General features: G+C 38.7%; 1 protein-coding gene across 6 annotated transcripts in view; it reads left to right on the top strand.

Moving 5' to 3' along the window:
• Positions 1-23,484, top strand: part of App (amyloid beta precursor protein) — a 242,250-nt gene that overhangs the window by 177,550 nt on the left and 41,216 nt on the right. For all 6 annotated transcript variants that reach the window (XM_046430448.2, XM_046430449.2, XM_046430450.2 and 3 more), the window contains 2 exons: positions 4,680-4,808; positions 5,702-5,801. In XM_046430448.2, the coding sequence (XP_046286404.1) occupies positions 4,680-4,808; positions 5,702-5,801 (229 nt within the window). The remainder of the gene's footprint in view (positions 1-4,679; positions 4,809-5,701; positions 5,802-23,484) is intronic.

The following is a 23,484-nucleotide window of genomic DNA, read 5'->3' on the forward strand; positions in this document are numbered from 1 at the left end:
CTTGTATTTGTGTAGTTAGACACACAGTGTGTCTCTGTGCTCACATACACATGGTGAGGTCAGAGCTTATCTGGGCTCACAGGGCTCATTACCATGCAGGAGCTGAGGCCTGGGGGATCCTCACAGCCTGATATGCTACCGTTTCATTATCAAGCTCTGGGGATTTTGGGAGAGAAAGTTAGTAATATATTTCTGAAGCATATAAAGAAATGGCAGCATTAAGTGAGATAAGCGATTGAAAACAAGTGAGCACATTCACCATTTAATTATCTGTCTTCTATTAAGAAGATAAGGATGAATTTAGCACTAGAACCCTTGAGTGTCACAAAAGCATAACTTTTAACTAATACCTTGAATCATTTTCTAGTAATCCTCTAATCAGATTAACGGAGGACAGTCCTATGCTGCTCCACCCCACTTCTGATGCATTTGCTAAAGAATAGCCAAGTGCCAAAAACCGAGAACAGAAAATGAGAGATTGAACAAGCTAAATCTGACACTTCAGCACAATTAAGAGAGCTGATATCAGTGTGTTCCAAAAGGATATTACTATAATCCTTTGCATGGTTACTTTTTTCTGTGATTTCAGTAACCTGAATCAACTTTGGTCTGAAAAATATTAAATGGAAAATTCCAGAAATAAACTTCATAAGTTTTAAATACCTTTTATTTTATTATTAACTATTGTTAATCTCTTACCATAACTAATTTATAACTAAACTTTATCATAGATTGTATGATAGGAAAAAACATAGTATACATTAGGGTCTAATACTAGTTGAGGTTTCAGGCATCCACTGGGGTCTATGGATAAGGCGGGGCAGGACTCCTGTCTATGGGCTTATAAGAACTAGAAAGTCAGGCAAGGACTTTTGGAGTGCACTTTTTCCTAACGATCCAGAAATTTCTTTGTCAAGTCAGTGAGTTAATTTGTGAAGTGTCTTTAGCTTGGTCCGTGGCAAAATCTTGTTGAAAGGGAAGATCACATAATGGTCAGAGAAAGAGGCTTGGGCAGCTGGTCTGGACTATTCCTGCTAGAGCACTGACCAGCTGTATCCCCATGGGCTAGCCTGCAGCCTGTGTAACCTCAGCTTCAGTCCCTTAGGTCTGCATGCCTCATCTGTAAGGTAGAGAAAGCAGCTGTCTGTCACAAAGCTGGAATGAGTTGCCATGTACACACCAGTTCAAACACTGTCTCCTTCAGAGACAGTCAACAAATATTGAACTGTTACTACTTAGAAGAAATAAGGGAGTAGGGGTTGGAGCCAAGGACTGAATAGAAGAAGTACGTATTGAATACCTGGGGTGGACCAAGCATTATGTTGGGTAACTGACACACAGTGTTTTTCATCTTCAAGTGCTTCCTCTCTAAAGGGTACTCTTGTCTACACTGGGCACAGTGGCACACACCTATAATCACAGAGACTCCAGAGGCTGAGGCAAGAGGATCTCAAGTGCTAAGCCAACTGGACAATTTAGTGAAAACCCTATCTCTAAATAAAAAATAAAAAGAGCTGGGGTATAGCTCAATGGTAGAGCACTCCTGGTTCAATTTTCCCCACCCCCCCCCAAAAAAAAAAGAAAGAAAGAGATATTGTAACATTAATAATTAGCAAATGAGAGCGTGTGCTGTTTGTGCTGGTAGAAGAAGATAAAGGGGAGACCAAATGTTCACACAAATGACCACTCCCCATTCTGCAAACTGAGATGATAATAACACTAAGGCCAGTCTGGGGCACTGGCTTGTTGATAACAATTCTTTCAGGGAAAAAATGCCTTGTGGAAACATTCGTAGGTGGCTAACTTTTTTTTTTTTTTAATTTTTTTTTATTGGTTGTTCAAAACATTATAAAGCTCTTGACATATCATATTTCATACATTAGATTCAAGTTGGTTATGAACTCCCAATTTTACCCCAAATACAGATTGCAGAATCACATCGGTTACACATCCACATTTTTACATAATGCCCTATTAGTAACTGTTGTATTCTGCTACCTTTCCTATCCTCTACCATCCCCCCTCCCTCCCCTCCCATCTTCTCTCTCTACCCCATCCACTGTAATTCATATCTCTCCTTGTTTATTTTCCCATTCCCCTCACAACCTCTTATATGTAATTTTGTATAACAATGAGGGTCTCCCTCCATTACCATGCAATTTCCCTTTTCTCTCCCTTTCCATCCCACCTCATGTATCTGTTTAATGTTAATCTTTTCTTCCTGCTCTTCCTCCCTGCTCTGTTCTTAGTTGCTCTCATTGTATCAAAGAAGACATTTGGTATTTGTTTTTTAGGGATTGGCTAGCTTCACTAAGCATAATCTGCTCTAGTGCCATCCATTTCCCTGCAAATTCTATGATTTTGTCATTTTTTAGTGCTGCGTAATACTCCATGGTGTATAAATGCCACATTTTTTTTATCCATTCATCTATTGAAGGGCATCTGGGTTGGTTCCACAGTCTAGCAATTGTGAATTGTGCTGCTATGAACATCGATGTAGCAGTATCCCTGTAGTACGCTCTTTTAAGGTCTTCAGGGAAAAGTCCAAGAAGGGCAATAGCTGGGTCAAATGGTGGTTCCATTCCCAGCTTTCCCAGGAGTCTCCATACTGCTTTCCAGATTGGCCGCACCAGTTTGCAGTCCCACCAGCAAGTTTGCAGTCCCACCAGCAATGTACAGGTGGCTAACTTGAAGGGGGAAATAGTGACATTGAAAAACAATCCTTACATTTTAATTTAAGTGCTTTTTCATATTTGAACTCATACAAGAAAAAAAATTTTCTCCAAAGTAATACATCTTTTTTTCAGAGAGAAAAAATGGAATAGAACATCTTGAGGAAGCACAATATGCTGGTCAGCTGCATCTGTGAGGACGGGCAGGAATAGCATGGATAAAAGCAATGAGTGTAGCCCTTTCTGTCTCCAACCTTGAAAGGAGAATTACAATAGGACTAGAGGGATTTTTTTTAAAGCCTTGATGGTTGAAAACAAGCAAGCATCAAGGTTATGTAGCATCTTGATAGTACAATCCTGTATATACAATAGCCCACGCAGTCCAAAATAGTCAGCCTTTAACTCTGATGTTTCAAGGATTTTTTAGTTAGCTTGTATAACCCTATCTTCGTTCAAATATATATTTTATAAAAATAGCTTATCAATTATTTCTTTTTCTACATTTCTTCTGATATTTGAAAGGTCATTCTCCATTTGTAGATTCAACCATATTTCACAGTACATATGAGAATTGTAATGATATTCTGCCAAAAACTGTATTTCAATCTGTGATGTCTATCTGTCTTGGAATTAAGGATAGTCACATTTCTTCTAAGAAAACAAGGAATAAATCAGGCAGATGAGCACAGATTTGTTTTGTTCCTATTAAATGTGTGTATTTGTTTTCTTAAGTATAGGCACAAGGCCTCTGTGTCAGGCATGAACAGGCAAGTACAGAGCACCTTCTGGGTTGGCACTGATGGTTGGGGTTCCAAGTAGAGCAAAAGAGTGAGATCCCATCTGGCCCCATGGATCTCACATTGAAGAAGGCAGCCAGAAACATAACAAATTTAACAGATTATACTAAATGCAACAGTGGAGATTTGCACAGTATTTTCTTGTGGCAAAGAGAAAGGGCACCAAATTCTACCTGGGATGACAAGAAGAAGACCCAAGTTAATAGGGAAGGACAGGCACGTCCCGTAGAATATGGGTAACAGAAGAAAAGCACTGTAGGCCACCCACTATCTCTGGGAGTAAATTCAGTACCTTTCAGCTTTCCCAGATGCCCATGACACATCAGTTAATAATCACTAGTTTGCTCAAATGGCCCCAGTTCTATTCCTGCCATGAATTTTCACAGGTGATTTTTTTAATGAAGAAGAAATTTGTGTCTTAGCAAATCATTTTATAAAATCACAACATAGAATGCACATAGCAATGGAAGAATTGTTGAAGACAAAGGAATCTCTGCCCTTTTGTTTTTAATTAGGATGAATGTTTTTATGTAAAAGTGGAATAAGAATAAAATGGAATCAATTTACCAAAAAAATTGAAGCACTTAAGAAGAAACTTAATTGTTGTTGAAAGAATTAGACTCTAATGGCTTAACAAGAACTTAATTAAATTTCAAAGTAAAATAACTACAGTTTAATAATGGTCTTTCTCTTGAAAAACTACAAGGTCTCTTAGAGCTTATCAGGTATTCCTTGGCTTAGAAATGAGTAGTGGTTAGATTGCCTATTGTTTTTCTTACTTTGCTGATGCTGGGATTTTGTGTGTGTGTGTGTGTGTGTGTGCAGCATTACGTCTATTCTTAGCACTGTGCAAATAGGAATGCATCTTGTATATACCCCTGAATATTTGAGTGGGAAAAGAGAGGGACCTCACTGAAACCTGACAGATCCAAAATCTGTTCTCCTGTAGAAGAACAGGCACACTTGAAAAGAAAATGTTGATTAAGGAAGACAGTCATCATGTGTGTTATGCTCTTATAGAAATGACAACTGGCCAAAGTAATTAATTACTCATTAATAATTACTCATTAATAAAGGACTGGGAGAAGTGTTTAGAAAGGAGAATTCCTTCATGGGATGAATTAGTGGGACCTCTGACCCAAAAGCCAGTGAAAGAAATAATATTTTGCACAAAGTTGAAAACATTTTTCTTATTTCCACCCCCAAATAGCCTCGTCACGTGTTCACCATGCTGAAGAAGTACGTCCGTGCCGAGCAGAAAGACAGACAGCACACCCTAAAGCATTTCGAGCATGTGCGCATGGTGGATCCCAAGAAAGCTGCTCAGATCCGGTCCCAGGTAAGCCCTGCTCATGGGAATCATCTGTAGCTCTGACAGTCCGGAGTTCTGGTTTCTTGGGTGTGGCTGTAGAATCTTCAGGTATTCCCTATGGTCTGTGATTCAATGGCAAGAACTCTTTTCAGGCCTGGTAAATTGTAAAAGCTAATCAGGGACGAGTATGTGGTTTGACATCTTGCAAATAATCAGGAATATAAAAATCTTAGGTATCCACTGCCACTGATAACATTTAACATGAACCATTTAAAACTGACCACTAAAATGAAGAAAATGAAAAAATGAAACTAAAACTGTCCTATTGGCTCAACTCAATCATGGCAGGCAATCATAAACTTCATTGCAACTACAGGGTTTAGATTAAATGTGAGCTTGAATGAAGCCCTGTAATGTTTCATATTCCCTCCTTCCCAAAGACTGAAAGTGGGGATCTATCTCTGGTAGTCTGACATTTTCTGTTTCCTTAAATGGAATAATTTTAAACTATCTATATTTAGCACGAAATATCCAAACACACTGAAATCTTCTCATCTATTAGGAAATTGCAAAGAAATAAATTTAGGAAATCAGAAGCTATTTAGGAAGCCTCAGTCTTAGAAATCAGAGTTGGCACAGGTGGTCTTTTTAATCGACTCTTCCAAGCATACAGAATGCTGGTAAATTTAAAGATAAGTCTTCAAACTAAGCTAAAACGTTAGAGAACAAAAAAACAACAACAACCAAAAAAAAAAAAAATGGGAGAAAAAAAAAAGCAAAAATGCCCTTTTAGTTAAATATTCCAGCCACATTGCTTAGTTTTGTTTTGGAAGTTTGTATCTGTCTGCAAGGCTTGATAAAGAAAATAACCATCCCCATCCCAGAGATTGTTCACCTGGTCTTGTCATCCTTCAATGCAGGTTATGACACACCTCCGAGTGATCTATGAGCGCATGAATCAGTCTCTGTCCCTGCTCTACAACGTACCTGCAGTAGCTGAGGAGATTCAGGATGAAGTTGGTAAGTGAGCTGTTCTTCTGATCCCATGCATGTAAACACCTCTTCCCCTGGAGAAGAAGTCAGGGAAGTGAGTTCTTCCATATCAGGAACCAGTGTTTGAATACATGGAAGTTAAAAGAGCTGATTGCCTTTTACCACGAAGCTCTTAGAGTTCTTTCTCACTTTTGCAACTGCTGTACCACTTCTTAACTCTCCACATGTGTAATATTGGAGGAATATAACTTAACCTATGAGAGACTTATGTAGCTATCAGCCACTTTTATTGTAGTATACTTGTCAGCAATTATTTTCTAATTTATTCAGTCTTGTAACTATCTCCTAACTAAACTTTGCTGTTTTACAATTAAGGAAAAAAAAAAAAAAAAAAACTTCCTTTGTCACCCTAACATTATGAGTGACATAACAGCCCAATTTTACAAATGAAAACACTCTGACTTACAATCTAAGTAACTTACTTCTCGGGTCCCACGCATCCAAAGTAGCATAGCCAAAACACAAAAACTGTGACATTCTGACCTTGAGGTTATTGTTGTATTCAATAAATCACAACTCTCTTTGATGGGACAAAAATACCACAAGTGTTCTTTAAACCACATTGTTGTTTGGACTTAAAAGGTCATGGACTATTAAATTTACTTTGAAATAATGATACTATCAGGAGTTGGAAAAATAATAGAGAAGGTCCATGCATCTGTTACCCAGTTTTCTCAGGGATGACATCTTACATAATTGTAGTTGGTATGTTATCAAACCCAGGAAGTTAGCATTGTGTGCCACTGTCTTTTTGTCCCTAGTTTTCCTGATAACACGTTTAGTATTTCACATGAGTAAGTTCTCCCATTTCTGATTTTTTCTTGGAAAGGGAACAAAGTATATTGCATAACATGATGTTCCAAAAAGCTCCAAAATGCCAGTATCTCACAAACACACAAGGGTGATAATTCTGGTGGTAAATCTTTCAAATGTATATGTACTAGAGATTTGGTGCATAGATAACCAGCAAATAGGCAGTATGTTTCTGGCGTATCCTTCTCCAGAAAGAATCTTGTTCCTTGTTAACTGAGTTTGAAAAATAGGTACACATTATCATCTGAAATTAGGACACCCATGTTGCTGTGGATGAATATGTTCACTATGGTAATTTCTACTGTGAAGTCCCTGCTCAAGATCGCAGTTGGCTTGCTTTTTGTATTTTATTCCAATACTATTCTACTTTTTCTTTTCTAACTTACAACTGCCCTGTAAATGTTATTTGTATTACTGTCAAGTATTTGGTACATGTCAGGTCTGTTCAATACTACGTATTAGTGGATGGATCAAATGCACTTAAGGCTACACGCTTGCAAAAGAGACCTTGTAATGTGTCCTCTAAGTCTCTGTTCAGAAGGGGGAACTTAGCATTGAGCAAGATCTTACAAGCACGAGTCCATGCAGTTTTCAGTCTATCCCTTGAATTGAGAACACAAATTTCCAATTTATTTTTCACTCTGTTAAGTTTCTTTAAGAAATGGATATTGTTTTTTGACAGACTTGTAGGACAGAAATCAGAAAGGAACTTTTAAAATACTATTTATAAAATGTAAGAAATTCCTCTGCAAAGTTTGATAAGGGACAAATAATCAAATAATTCATCACATTCTTAATGAACTGAAGCCAAAATCTTCTAGGTGCATATACTTCTACCTTATGATTGTCTCAAGCCTCTTTTCATGTGTGACTTCAGTTGAAGGTGGTGTCGATGATAACAGACTAGAGAGGAATAAGCCATTACAAAGATCTAGAAAGTGGATGACCTACTCCACTTGCACCTGTAATTATGTGTGGGTCTTTCTAATTAAAATATTAGAACTTGCCATTTGACAACACACTACTGAACAACATGAGCCACCAATGAATCACATTTCCATGGAACAGATGGTGATTCAGATTCTGGAGTGTTGCAGAATGCCCAAGAATAGGGCAACCCAGGAAACTTCAGATCTCAGTGATAGGAAGGATATTTAGATAAGTAGAATCGTGGAGGGTTTTTTCTTCTTTTCTTCAAAGAAAGAAAGAGGCCCTGCTATTAAATAGGATCAAGAATAAATTATTTTTTAAATATTTGTTTCATTCTAAACCTACTGGTCACCAAATCCTGAAAGATAATATTCCCCCTCTCTCTTTTCTCTCCTCTCTCTCTCTCTCTCCCTCTCTCTCTCTCTAATATTTAATTTGGAATCCTATGTGCTTTCATTTGTAATGGCTGTTTCCTATAGAAAGAAAAGCTTGCAGTAATGAACTTCCATTAATTAGACCTGTGCACCCTTTGAGCTTCTAATACCAAAGCTAAGAAAGAGAACTCTTTGGGGGAGAATAGCTTTTTTGAGTTGACCTCAGTTGACTCTGTCTTTCTTTATTTGAAGGAATATTTTAAAAGAATGCACTCTTAACTAGGATTTAGATGAAACAAGATTGGGGGGTAACTGTTTGTGCTGAGTGGTATTTGGGAGTTCCTAATCTTACTCTCTACTTTGGGGTATGTTAATTCTCTGTCATACAAATTTTGGTGGGTTTTTGTTTGTTTGTTTGTTTGTTTGCATCCTTTCTAAATAAGATCTTCATTCATAGATTTCTTCTAGTTTACATCTTAAACTGTTACAGTCTCTAATTTCATGCTTTGTCATCAGTCTAGTTGGTGTTTTCTACCATTTCTCTCATAATCAAGCTTTAGATTTAGAGTCAATTCAGTACAAATAAGGAGGATACTAAAAATTTCAGAGCTGCTGGCAAAAGAACATGATATGAGAGTACCTCAATTGCATGCCTTTTGTATAGAAGTTTGTGCTTATAAACAGAGGCAATTAGGATGGTTATTGTAGTCAGTCAAGTAGAGAGACTTAACAGTACTTGAATTAACTAATGGCACCAGGTGCTTTCTGGACGAAGGGGCTTCACTTGTCTAAGGAACTTCCAGGATCTGTTTCTGTAGTGACTAGGTCTATCTTCTTCCTTGAATGATGCTCCCAGTTAGATTTCTTCTTTGGCGAAAATCAAAGGAAGAAAATTCCTATGCCAGAAAGAGAGAAGGCTGTGGTTGGAGGTGGGAATCAAATTTGTGAGAATAAATAAATAAATCATGACTAGAGCACATGGTTAAAATCATGCTCGTGAATTCTGGCCCCAGCCTCTTTTTAACCAATTGTGCTTCGCTGAGACATCCCATTCTGCTAATCCTACTTTTCTGATAACTCCAGTAAATCCCAGGTCCATAGTTCTAGCAACAAATAGCCTGTCTACTGAGTCCCAGTGCCACCTTCCTGGCCATCAGAAGCTCACATGCCTTCACAACTCCAGTCAGTGTGCATAGGAGAGAACTCAATGTGTCCTTCTGCAGATTGACTTGCTTACACCCTCTGTTGTTGTGGGTTCTCCCCATTTGGCCTAACATTATCCATGAAGGCTTTCTCTCTCTCGCCCATGGTTTCTACAACCCCAAGTCCTCTTACCTTCGATTCCTGTAGTTTCACATGAAATCCTTGCTCTACACATCCACTACCTTAGATCAGTTCCTGTCCTCATCATTTTCATGGACTCTAGCCGGGCACACTGCCCCTTCTCTGGGCCCCTTCCCATGCAAATTCTTTCTCTTCCACCAGATTCCCTGCTGAAATAGAAATGACTGCTTCACATGAAGCTTCCTTGATTAAAAAGTTGCATCTTTCAAGATTCAACTGAAACGTTTATGCTCCTGTAAACACTTATGAAATTTGCACAGGAATGAAAGGGAAAATGCTGGCATTTGATGATAGCCAGATAGTGAACTAGTTAAGTGTCTGGGATATCAGTGGCCCAGGTTCTTGATGAAAGTTCACCATGGAGGACCATCATGTTTAGATTTAGGGAAAGAGTCAGGACTGACAGCCATTCTACACCCCTCTCACAGAGCCAAGCCCACTGGCACTGGGCTGTGTCCCCTGAAGCAGGGTTTTCTTGTACATCACATAGATGTAACCATGGACAAATGACAACCCTGGGGAATTCAGTGATCATATCCTGTTTGCAGTTGAAGAAGCTGAACCTCAGAGGGGCCACGAACTTGTCCACACAAGTAGTACAGGATGAAAGTGGGACTGAGGCTGGGGTCTCTCAGAATCTCAAATTTACATCTCTCTGCTACCTGTTGTCGGCTCTAAGGTTGAATTTTCTTCTTTATAACCTCAGTGTCCAAAGCACTGGGTAACCACTTCTATTGCTGTACTGTAATCTATACTGGTTTCTGTTTCCACCTGGGAATCCTCCTTTCCGGGAGCTCTTGTGGGCCATCCAAGCCTTGGTCATCTGCCTCAGGATTCAGCCGGGATCCTGGTACTTTGTAGGTGTTAATAATTGTAGCCATAAGCGTGAAGCAAAGCCCCAGGCTGCAAGGTCGGTGCTCCTCCTTCCTTAGCACCCAGCATAAGTCTTGAACAAAACAAATCTCGGCTCAGCCACTCTGTTCTCCAGAGCTGTGGTAATTGATCAAGCCAACAACATGCATGTGGTTGGCAGAGATATCAGAGAGTAAAGCAGAGTTCCAACAACACGGTCCTATATTGTACTATGACTCTGTGCTATTTGGTCATCTCCCCAGTTCCCATACCTTATAGCTCAATTATTAATTATGTTGTCTGATTTGACTGCCCTGTGAATTTTCAAACTGCTCTATTTGTTTTTTTCATAAAGTGATTAAACTTTTATTATTTGAATTTTTTGTTAATTTTGTTTGAGTTATTATCTGCAAGTTTCCAGGCTCATTTTTTTACTTGATGTTTTCCTTTTTAAAAAAAAAAAAAAGAAACGATTATTTGCATAAAAATTATGAAGCTTTCCTGCTAAGAAAGGCTGTAGGTGCTGTTTATAGAGGGGAGAAATTCCCTCATCTATTTTAAATAGTTGTTCAGGACTTTATTTTTTCATTCAACAAATGATAAAATCATTATTTTAATGAAAACATGGCCCCCACTAATGCCCATATTCTGCTTGAATCATCTTTTAACCCTTCAAAAAGGCGGAAAAATACCTTCAGCTCAATCTTTGTGTTGTTTAAAAATGACTGGATTTTTTCACCCTTTGTAATCTTCCTTACATTGATGCAAAATGGGTTCTGTTCTTCTCTTTTTGTTGGCGCTGATGTGGTTTATCAAAGTGCTTCATTTTGCAGCTACCTCAAGGCTAAAAATATTGTAGCTCTCAATTCAGAGACGGCTGTTTTACAGAATGCTATAATGACCAATTTATGAGATAGGCAGTAGGAAGGAAAGGGGAAGGAAGACATAATTGTTTCATACCCTGGTTTTATTTTTTTCTCTTAGCATTCAAAATTAATAAAAACATGAATTATTATAAGCCAGATGCAGAAAGGCTCTCCGGCTAAACAAATCCATAGTTAATGGGGTTGGTATTGAGAGATGTGGCAGGGAATCAAGAAACTCTCTCTAATGAGATACGCTTATTTTTTATTACAGTTTTACTGTGGCCTCTTGATAAAATTTTCTACTCTTCAGGAAAAATGCAGCATGCTTATTTCAAAAACAGTGTGTCCATTTTCTATCCTTAATAAACCTATCTATTTGGGGGTCTAATGAGTCTAAACTAGATTAAGCTTAACATAGAATATTTACAGGACTTCCCAGTCCAAGAAAATAGAACATTTAAATTCTATTGATAATTGTAAGTATCCTAATGTGTAATTGTTAGTCAATAAAGAACCTATCAAGAAGCCAGGCACGGTGGCACACACCTGTAATCCCAGCAATTTGGGAGGCTGAGGCAAGAAGATTGTAAGTTCAAAACCAGCCTCAGCAATCTAGTGAGACCCTCAGCAACTTAGAGAGACCCTGTCTCAAAATAAAAATAGCTGGAGATGTGGCTGAGTGGTTAAGCATCCCTGGGTTCAATCCCTAGTAACAACAACAAAAAAAAAAAAAAAAAAATCAAGAAATGAATTTCTTGAAGTCGTAAAGTAAGAGAGGTATTGACTTAATTCTATTGTTGTTTTGTTTTTTGTTTGATACGAGGGAGGGACCCAGGGGTGCTGCTCTACTATTGAACTGCATACCCAGCCCTTTTTATTTTGAGACAGTCTCACTAAATTGCTGAGGCTGATCTCCAACTGTGATCCTCTTGCTTCAGCCTCCCCACTTGCTGGGATTAAAGGTGTGTGCCACCCCACCTGGCTGATTTGTTCTGTTCTCATTCTTTGTTTTTCATAACAGGTGACTTCTAAATGTATGTAGATTTTACAGCTGACTTAGCATTTGGAAATTACATTTATTTGTATCAAAGCAACCACAGGCATGTTTCCTGATTGGTTTTATTATAGTCTCAGAGCCTTTGTTGTATTTTCCCCAGTATCATTAGCTGAATAGCAGTACCTAGCTCTGAGCAAGCTAGTTACTCCTCCAAGGTAGAACCACTCATTTTATAAATGAAAATGCATGTCAAGTGAATGAACCTACATCTGAAGCATTTCAGTCTTTGAAATGGGGGGATAGGGGGTGGGGTTACTGTAGCTCAGTGGTAGTAGCACTTAGTTCTCTCTGCCTATTTTAGATACAATATTATGCAAGAGCACTCTTTTTTCTAACTTACAAATTTAAATATGGAATCTATAAATATAGCATATATGTTTAAAAGTTGACAAGCAACATATCAGTTTTCTTAAATAATTTTTATAGTTTTCCATTCTGGCAAAAATACTCTTAAAGAACAAGTCAGTGCTAAAGCTGGAGACATAGCTCAGTGGTAGAGTGCTTAGCTAGCATGAGTAAGGCCTTGGGTTCAATCCTCAGTACCAAAACAAAGAAGAAATAAAGTAAGGAAGAAGGAGACAATCCTTTTTAGCAAAACTTAAAAGGAGTACACTTTCTGGAAAGAAAGAATGTCAAAAAGACTTGTCTTTTTAAAAAGCACTGTCTCTGCCATCTACCATTCTGCTAGACAAATTACTGACTTAATATACACAATTCAGTATAGCATATTGATCTTGTTTATTGTGCTCCAAATGACATTGGCAGTTATTAAATGAATTAAACATCAACAGTGTTTTTCCTCCTCATGCCATTTTGGTGGCTTGCTATGGGTCATTTTGTTCCATCCAAATAAGTGATGACCATTCAGATTCTTTGCCCCTTTATTAATTGGGTTGTTTGCCTTCTTATTGTTGAGCTGCAAGAGTTCTTTATATATTTTAGATACTAAACTCTTATCAAATACAGTTTGCAAATATTTTACCCATTCTGTAGATTATCTTTTCTCTTTCTTAGTGGTATCCTTTTGACATGCAAATTTTTAAAATTTTTATGAAGTTAAGTTGATCAACTCTTTGTTTTGTTGCTATTGCTTTGGAATTATATAGAAGAAACCATTGCTTGATCTAAGGTCACAGAAATCCATGCCTCTATTTCCTCCTAACAGTTGTATAGTTTTAGCTATTCCAGTTAAGCCTTTGATTCATTTGGAGTTAATTTCTGTATATGGTGTGAGGTGTGGGGTCCTGTGGCTTAAGGACCGTGCCTGGTAGGTTGTCCAGTTCAACATATGGTTCTTACCCGTCATCGGAAAACTGACCTTTAGGCGTCAGCCTCCTGTCTTAGGTTGATACCACTGCAATTGAATCATACCCGTCACTGACTACCTGTCCAGCAGGGTCCAGCTTTATTCTTTTGCATCTGAATGTCCGTGTCCCAAAACTATTTGTTGAAAAAGTCTATTCTTTCCCCATTGAATGAAGTTTGCACTTTTGGCCAAATTCATTTATCCACAGGTTTCCTTACTTTCAAATCTATTCTTTTGATCTATGTGCTCATTCTTATTGTATTACCCTGCTATTTTGGTTACTGTAGCTTTGTAGTAAGTTTTGAAATCAGCAAATATGAGTCCACTACGTTTGCCACCTTCTTTTTCAAGATTACTTTGACAAACAAGGGCATCTGGAACTTCTGTCTGAATTTTAAGGTATATTTTCTCCTCGCGTTGAGGAGAGTTAGGGATTATACTGGATCTGTAAATTAATTTTGGGAATATTGCTATTATAATTATTAATGAAGTGTAAACAGCACTGCAACTACCAGAACAGATATTCACTAGGATATCATTCTACCCTGGGCCCCCCATTCAGTAGAGTGAATATTTGGAAATAGCAGGAGAATTGACATAGCACACTGTCATCTTTTACTCCAAGTTTTAGTGAGATTCCAGAGAATCTCCTTGTGAACTTCTTTTTAAACTGTGAGGACTGTGGCACCTCAATAGTTTTTGTCTATTTTGTTCTAATCCCTTATGTGCGTGTGTGTGTGTGTGTGTGTGTGTGAGAGAGAGAGAGAGAGAGACTCTACCAAGTGGACAAAGCCAGAGGCAGGGTCTCCCACACCCACTTCTGCTGATCTTGTGATGATACAGTGCCATTCTAAAGTTATTTTCTCAACTCACCAACTCTTAATGTGTGGCCCTGTAATTTGAAACAAAATCAAATTAGAAACCATAGCAAAAATGACTGGGGAGGGAAGTCAGACCACAGTAGTGGCTGCATCCTGGCATGGAACCCTACAGCAGATGTGTCCTGATTTTTTGTAGAGTCTTGGGAACAACCAATGATTTTGGATGGTAGCGAGGGCTGGTTATTCTATTTTTCACAAGCAGCTGCCTTCAAGGTTCATTAAAAAAAGAGAGAGAGAGAGAGAGAAGAGTAGTGATGTTTACCTCCTGAATGTGGAGATGAATCCAAATTGAGATCAATTTTAAAATATGTTTCCACAAAGACTTAACTGGGAATGAGATGAATTTGTTTTCATGTGAAACAGAATTTGGAAGGAATGTTAATTTGCCTCTTGCTGTTAAGCTTAGAAACAGATTTTGCAATGGATTCTCCAAGTAAGCCCCATTATTCTTTGTAACAGTTCTTCTGTCACATACATTATAGGCTGCCTTAGAAAGTAAACCATAGAAGGTGAGGTGTAACATCTCATAAAAATCATACATCAATATATTTGCCTATTCCAAATTATTATTCCTTGAGACCTGGCCCAAGGAATGTTGACTTGGTATGCATTAAAAAAAAAAAAAAAACTATTCATAGAGCCTTTTGGGTTTGGAGCATGAAACAAGTGGTCAGAGGGTCAAAGCTAGGCAGTTGACAGGTGCATTGACCTAAGGCAGTAGATTTTAAATGGCCTATTTAATCTGTTTATCCAAATTATTATTCTTGTACATGTACTCATAAAAGCATGAGTTAAATCTTATTTCTTTGAAGCAGCAATTGCAAGCTGCCTGTATTGTCTCATACTTGTCTCTACTTTTGGTTTGGGTGGCATTTAGATGAATCTGTTTGTCCTGTCCTTGAGAGCAGATAGTGGTATGTCTGTGCCTTTACCTTCTTTATAGCATGGACCTTGTTGTCCTCAGGCCAGTGCAGAGCAGAAACAAGCTCGTCTTCTGGAAGGAAAGAGGGGAAGCTGCAGGTTTCGTACCCTCAGAAGCAATAGTCAGAGCCAACCCGGCCTTGAAAACGGCTAAGTTCTTCTCTTTTAGAATCTGTAACAGTGGAAGTGAAGCTCTGAGGCTATAACAAGTGCCTTTTGAAGTTTTGCCAAGTTACAGAGGAACTTCCTGGGGCATGAGGGGTAGAGAGCGGTAAAAGTAAGGAACGTGACATATTAATATGGTTATACTTATTAGCAATGCTCACTGTTTTTATTTAGGAAACTCTAAAAGCAAACCAAATTTCATATTCTGAGAACTATGGGGTTTTTTTGGCGGGGGTGAGGTGGGGAGTATTTGCTGTTTGGAATTGTGAATGAGGTAATGTTTTTTAAAGTTCTCCCTTCATTTTATTGATGAGTATTGAGTCTTGAAAAGAATTTAATTTGGTTTCCTCTCAAGTTGTAGTTAGTATCTTTGGCAGGAAAGTTGCCACATATACTTGTTACAGTGTGACATACACTGAAAGAAAAATGCTGGGTATCTACCTGGGCATGAAAATATTAATTATTTGTAATGTAACTTTTTTTTTTTGGGGGGGGGGGCAGTACTGGGGATTGAACCCAGGGCCTCATCCCCAGTCCCCAATGTGACTTTTCTTAAAGCAGAACTTTTTTTATTCCTAATGACAAATGACATGTAAGTCATTTGTCACTTGTAAGTTTCCAAAGATACTAATTAATAGTTCTACAGAATTTCTATATGAAAATATAGAAATTTTAATAGTTATAATAAAGTATTTGAGACAGGAGGATCACAAGTTCAAGGCCAGCCTCAGCAACTAAGTGAGGTCCTAGGCAATTTAGTGAGACCGTGTCTCAAAATAAAATATAAAAAGAGTTAGGAATATAGCTCAGTGACAGAAGCATCCCTGGGTTCAATCCTTAGTACCAAAAAAAAAAAAAAAAAAAAAAGGAGAGGTGGTAGGGGGAGAAAGAGAAGAAGAAGAAGAGGAGGAGGAGGAGGTATCAAAAGTATATACACAGTGCCTCCATTGGCTGTAGATTCTAAAATCAGAATGACAAGAAGGTTAGAATGTTCCCTCTTAGGGAATACATGCAAATGCGTGACATTTTCCACATCTCTCAATTCCATCTCTATGAACCACTAGAGTAGTGAATTCATAGAACAGAGAGTAGAATGGTAGTTGCCAGGGGCTGGGAAGAGGAGGGAATATAGAATTAGTGCCTCATGGTTATGGAATTTTCGTTTCAGAAGAAAGAAGATTTCAGTTGGGAAGATAGATGGTGGGAGGGACTGCATAGCAGTGTCATGTCCATGCCTTTGAGTTGAACACTTAGTGGTTAAAATAGAAGCCGGTGGTGTACCTTGGTGGTAGAGCATGTGTTTAGCATAGGCAAGTCCCTACATTGGGTCCTCAGAACCAAATAGATAAATAAATAAACAATGAAGTTAAAACAGTAAAATTTATATTATGAACATTTTACCATGATACACAATGTGTGTGTATGTGTGTGTGTGTGTGTGTGTTCATATTATTTGCCATTGTGAATAGCAAGAAGATTGAAAAATTAGTCAAGGATATAAGATCTTCAATAAATATTTATTAAGGACCTCCCATGTTACAGATTCTGTGCTAAGCTCCAGATACGTCACAGCTATAGGGCACAATCTTTCTTAGAGAGATTAAGGTAGTTTAGAATTTGCTTGGAAAGACTTCAGATAAACAGTTGAGAAAGAGGCTGCCCCATTAGATCAGGGGGTGTTGACTGCTGGATCTGGTGGCAGTAAGTCTGAAGAGGGAATCTTAGTTTTCCACTAGTTCAGCCATCGTCATTTCATAGCTCAGTGAAATGACTAAGGTCAGACATCTGGTTAATAAGACCAGAGATTGAATATGTTCTAGTGTTTCTGTATCTAAAGGTATTTGCTTACTTCTTGTGCCAAGTTAAACAAAACTGGGATTAAGGAACTATACGTATTTAGTTTCTGTATCTTTTCATTGAAAATGTCACGGGTGGAAGAAATGTGCCTCTTTTAGCATTGGTGATGCTGCTCAAACTCAAGACTTAACACCTTGGATATGCAAGTCAAGGTGTTTGAGAAGGACATAAATATCAGTTACTTCTATGTTTTGCAGGATTTTGTATTATATTAATATTCTTTATTGCCAAAACATGATAACAATCATTCCTTCTTCCATGTGATTAGTGCAGGATAAGTAGGGTTTTTTAGTCAGCTTTTTTGCTGCTGTGACCAAAAAGACCTGAAAAGAACTATTAGAGGAGGAAAAGTTTATTTGGGGCTCAGGGTTTCAGAGGTCCTCGTCCACAGATGTCTGGCTCCATTCCGCGGGGCTTGGGGTGAGGCAGAACATCAATGGTGGAAGAGTGTGTCAGAGAGAAGCTGCTCAGATCATCACACCAGGAAGCACACAGAGAGACTTCCCTCGCCACAGACAAAATACATGTCCCAAAAGGCATGCTCTCAGTGACCCGCCTCCTACAGCCATACTGTACCCAACTTCAGTTAATCCCTACCAGGGGGTTAATGTACTGATCCAGTTAAGGCTCTCATAACCCAATCATTTCACCTCTGAACCCTCTTGCCTTGTCTCATGCATGAGTTTTTGGGAACACCTAATATCTAAACCATAAAGACAAGCCAAACATTCTGGGAAGAAATGAGGCAACAACCCTCAGCCATAACTTCGTCATTTGCAAGGGATCAGGCATAAAGGGTTTAGCTATGAATGTTTGTGACCTGAATCCATTGGCAGATGGCAGGTTGGTGGCATGATGCTGCCAGTCATTAAGCCATACACACGATGAGGTTGTCTGTCAAGCCAACCCAGGGAATATTCTCATGTTTGTAGACACACAGTTTATTCGCTGCCACTCAATGTATTTAAAAAAGGGAATAGAAGAGAGAGTAAAAATACTTCAGTGAAAGACTTTGTGTATATTTTTCTAAGTTTATATTATTACTCTCATCTTCTTTTTGATCACACACAGACTTTGCCCTTTTTTAACCCCCTCAAATCTCACTTGATTCTGAAAATAACCCTGGACAGGTAAAGCACCTAGTTCTGCCCTTTATTCTTCTTCATGAATCTGATTTCCCAAGTAAGCTAATGTTATATCCATGGCCCTGGATGCATTTATTTATGCTCTCCCATGTGCCTGAAATGTCCATCCCCAGTCTTGACCCATGAGATTTTACTTCATCTTTCAAAACCCTAACTTTCATGTCACCACCCACTTTACTTGTATTTAGGATTTTTTGGTGCTGGGGATCAGAGCCTCATACATGCTAGGCAAGCAATCTACCACTGAGCTACAACCCCGACTCAACTTCCCCTTTAAAATAATGCAAAATACACAATTCATATATTGCATGTGTGAAGTACTACTTTGATACACACGTCAACTAATTGCCACTAGTGGTAAGTTCTTCTAGAGTACAAGTCAAATCTCATGGCATTTGTATCTCCTGGAAAAGGTATCACAAATATTGGTGCCCACGGAATAATTCAGAGGAATGGTTCTTCAAGTGTGGTCCTTGGACCAGCAGCCTCAGCATCATCTAGGAGCTTATTAAAAATACACATCCTCTGGTTCTGCCCCCAGAATGTGAAATCTCAAGGTCCCAAGCATTTAGGATAAATAATACTAAACCTGTATTTCTTTAAAAAAAAATGCCCAAGAATTTCTAAAATCTATTTTGACTGACATCACCTACCCCAATAAATAGAAGAAGTTGTGCCTTTGTTCCTCTATGATCACCTGCCACTTATATTATCTTTTTCTGTAAATGTGTGCTGTGGAATTTTGAATTAATCGACTATCTCAATTCATTTGGGTTTTCACCTTAAATATGTTTTTGGCACATGATTTGTTTTCTAGATTTAAAAATAATAGTGTACGACTGAGGTTGTGGCTCAGCGGTAGAGCACTCGCCTGGCATGTGCAAGGCCCTGGGTTGGATCCTCAGCACCACATAAAAATAAATAAATAAATAAAGCGGAAAAAAAGAAAGAAATAATAGTGTAGATAAATTGAATTGGCTTATTGGGGAGCCATAGATCTTCACCTATTTTTTTGTGAGTTCATTATCTCTGTGTATACCACAGTCACTTGGAGAGCTTGTTAATACATGGAATATGAATTAAATGTCTCCCAAAGGCCCATGTGTTAAAAGCTAGGTACCCAGACTGTGGTGCTACTGAGAGGTGTTGGAAGCAGTGGGGCTTAGTTGAAGGAAGGTCCCTGGGTGTGTTCTCTTAGAGGGGATATTGGGCCCCTGGCCCTTTCCCTCTTTTCTCTCTCTCTCTCTCTCTCTCTCTCTCTCTCTCTCTCTCTCTCTCTGCCTGCCTGCCATGAGATAAGCAGCTCCTCTTCCACAAGATCCTACCATGATGCACTATGAGCCAAAATAAAATAAATAAAATAACTGTGAGCCAAAATAAATCTTTCTTCCTTTTAAGTTGATTTATCCCAGGTGATGTGCCATGGTGATGGAAAGCTGACTAACACATTCATCCCTAGTGTTGTTGATTTCACAGTTCTAAACCCTATTTTAACTGACATCTCCTACCCTAATAAATAGAACAGGAAGATAGTTACTTCCTTTTTACAGGATTATATAGAAATTGCATGCTCTAAGGGTTACAATGGAGTATAGTCCCTGCAGGAAAGAAACAGATTAACACATTCACGGATCATTTAGGCTGATGACTTCAACCAACTTCCACATAAGTTTCTAGAAATTTAGTATTTCTAGTCAACGTTGCATACTGTAATTTCTCTAAAATCTTAAGGATATTGGGAGAGATAGAGATAGAAAGAAACACTAAAACGGGAGTCTGTGAAGAACCAGGGTCTGTAGCCCATCATTTGTTCTTTCTTGGTAGTCACTTTAAAGGTCACAATGCTCATGAAAAAAATAAACAGGACTAAAGAGTATGCAGTGACAAGCAGAAGTGCCTGTGCACCTGTAGGAACGTGGTGCTAAATTAGGAAGGACTGCACATTCAATTTATCAGGAAGAGTTACACAGTCCCTCATAAACTGACCAATGGAAAAACGAACATGTCCACCTATGCTTGTCCTGAGAAGGTATGAAGACTTTTTAAGATTGCCAATGTGATCATTCAAAACTGTGTTTGGATTTGTATTATTCAGCCGTGAGAAGTTGAGATTTTGGAACTTTTGCCTAGACTTTACTGGTTGATCATCTCTAATCCAAAAGTCTGACACCAAAATGTTCTGGAAGTTTCAGATCATTTCAGATATTCAGATTAGAAATATTCTTAATCAATCAGTATTGAAAACACGCAGAGCATACCAATGCAGTTTAAGTGTTTTGAGGATATTAATAAGAACAGGAATAGTCCCACAATTTCTGCTAAGAATCAATCTGGACAGTTTCCAATCTGCTCTTGGCAATGTCGGTGACCATGACAAAAGAGGGGTGGGGGGTGGGAGCTGTTTCAAGAAAAGGAGAAAATAGGTGGAGCTTAAGGGAAGGGTGTTTGTCACCCAGTAGTAAGGCTTTGCCAGAAAGCAGACTATGTCCTTGCTTCATTTCTCTCCCTCCTTTTGGCAGAAAACCAACATCTTAACTGTTGAGTGCTTGTTTCCATCTTAAGTGAGAAGGTTTCCTGTACCAAAAGTGTGAAGTACTTCCTTCAGGTATAGGTTAGAAATTAAGGTGAGACTAACTGTGGATTCCTAAAACAGTCATTAAGGGAGCGGGAGCTGGATGGCCTAATTGTGCTGTCTTGATAAACGTGACATCCGGCTGTAATTCAGACAGGGTATGAAAATGTGAGGGAGCCTTTGCTCCCTGGATCTCTTTGCTGTGAAAGGAAGAGCTGGCTTCTTTCTCACATTCAGCATGGACCTGCTTCTGCTGTGCAGCCAAGAGCTTTTCCAGGGAACATGAAAGTGGAGTGGTACCCTCACTGTTTTCAGATTAAGGCTCCTGAGTGATTAAGTGGCTTGATCAGAATCAGAGCCTGAACGTTCTAAAAATGGTTGAGACTCAAGGGCCCCCTTGTGTCTTGCCAAAGCTCTTCAGAAGTCAAAATAGGTCTTTTAAATACCTGGGGCATGAAAGTATCAGATGCTTTTCCTTTAAAAAGAAAAATCAGTTATGTGAGAGCAGAATTGGGGGCCCTCAATGGAAGTATGAGTCTGGATGTTCAGATATGGTGTCCTTTATCTGGAACCCACCACGAGCAGGGCTGGTGCTGTTGACTCTCTGGCTCCAGTTGTTCCTAGAGCATTCTTTCCTGCCTTATGTGGTCTCTGCATCTTTTGTGCATTTTTTTTTTCACTCCATAGACAGATGAATAGCTGATAATTGTATTTTCAGCTTGGTTGCTGTAGGACCTGGATGTGAAAAGCTCATTTAGAATTCTATGAAAAAAATTCACTCTCTATGGAAATTGTTATCCTGGAAGTTATTGTTGTATGTACCAGGAGCCAAGGAAAGTGGAATAGTTTGGAGGAATGCTTGTTAGAAACACAGATTCTTGGGCCCCACCTCCACACTACAAAGATCTGCATTTTTCTTCTCTCTCCAAGTGATTCTTCAACATTCAGATTTTTAAAACTCATGTTTATATGCAATAACAAAAACAGAAAGATTCTTAGAAACTTAGAACCTATTTATATTTCTCTTGAACATGGAAGAAGAGCAAACACTGAAAATTGGTACATCTTGGTAAATTAGCTGTGTGAATTTCTAGCATTGACTTTTGATGTTTCAACTTATGACTTATTAAGTTCACGATAGTGCTAACTCCATACACATTCAGTGGAAACCTATTTTGAATTTGGAACTTTCTGTCGTTGGTGTGGGCATTTTACTTAAAGAAAATTATCCATCGAGCCTCTCTTCAAATCCAGTGATATTATTTTAATGTGAATGAAAGGATAAAGTGACAAGACACCTGGAGTTGTCAACGTTGAAAATGACAAATGGTGAAAGCTTAATCTTGGGTGGTTGTCAGACGGCCTTGTGGTTAAGTCAAGAACTATGTGTCATTTTAGAGAATGGCTAAAAAATTACCCAGAAAAGATAAGCTTCGTACCAACTCCAGTTGCCAGTCCTGAGAGGCAACTGTGTTTGCAATTCTGTATGTATTTTGCGGGGTGTACAGGAGTGCAAATTAAACTCCATTGCTTCTTAAATTGTCTTTTAGTGAATCCGAGTACAAATCATATACCATCTCTTTTGTCCTGCAAAGCAAATCGACTACACAATTGGAAATGTTCCAGACACGTGGGGAAGTTGTCATTTAGATTTTTCCCTCCACTTGTAGTGAAACAAGATAGCAGAGGAAAGCACTTGGAATGGTTTGGGGAAAGATCCTAAAATGTAAAGAAGAAGAAAAACTCCAGGTTTCAGGTATGCTTTCAAATCCTAAAATGAGGATTTGAAATAGAAATAGAGTCTGAAATGGATCATCACATCTGAAATAGAGCATGGCCCTGTCATCTCCATAAAGGAGAAGCTCGAGAAATTCCTTGCACATCCCACGGGAACAAAGTGATTTACTCCACTCTGATCCTTTCCAGCTGTAACCTTTTCAAAATGGAATAGAAGAAGAAAGAAAACAGAATCCCTCAAAAAAAAGCCAATTTGACCTTTATGCTTTCTTCCCTCTGGGCATGACTAGATGGGTGGATTAGTGGATTAGGGTGGTACCATGGTCCTTGAGTTGTTCCTTCCAAAACTCATATGGAGACTTAGTCCTCAGATTTATCTATAAATGGCATTTGGAGGCAGGGCCTTTGGGAAGTCATGGGGTCAGGCCTTCATGGTGATATTGTGACTTTCTAAGAAGAGAGAAACCTGAGCTGGCATGCTTGTTCTGTCTCACAAGTGAGGCCCCCTCTGCTGTGGCATGATCCATCAGGAAGGCCCTGGCCTGATGTGGGAGCCTTGCTTGCTCTTGCCTTTCCAGAATCATGAACTAAATAAATCTCTCCTTTAAAAAAAAAATTATTTAGTCTGTGGTATTTAGTTATTCTATAGACTGAATGGCTTAAATTACAGAAATTGAATTTCCCACAGTGGTGGAGGTTGGAAATTCAAGAGCAAAGTGCCAGCTAGCAGCTTGGTTCTGGGGAGGCCTCTCTCCTTGATTTACAAATGTCCACTTTGTGTTATCTTTTTTAAAAAAAATTTTTTAGTTGTATATGGACACAATGCCTTC

This window comes from Marmota monax, unplaced genomic scaffold, assembly GCF_021218885.2.
Source record: "Marmota monax isolate L192 unplaced genomic scaffold, Marmota_monax_Labrador192_F-V1.1 WCK01_AAM20220418_F8-fsc00016, whole genome shotgun sequence".
NCBI classification, from domain to species: Eukaryota; Metazoa; Chordata; class Mammalia; order Rodentia; family Sciuridae; genus Marmota; species Marmota monax.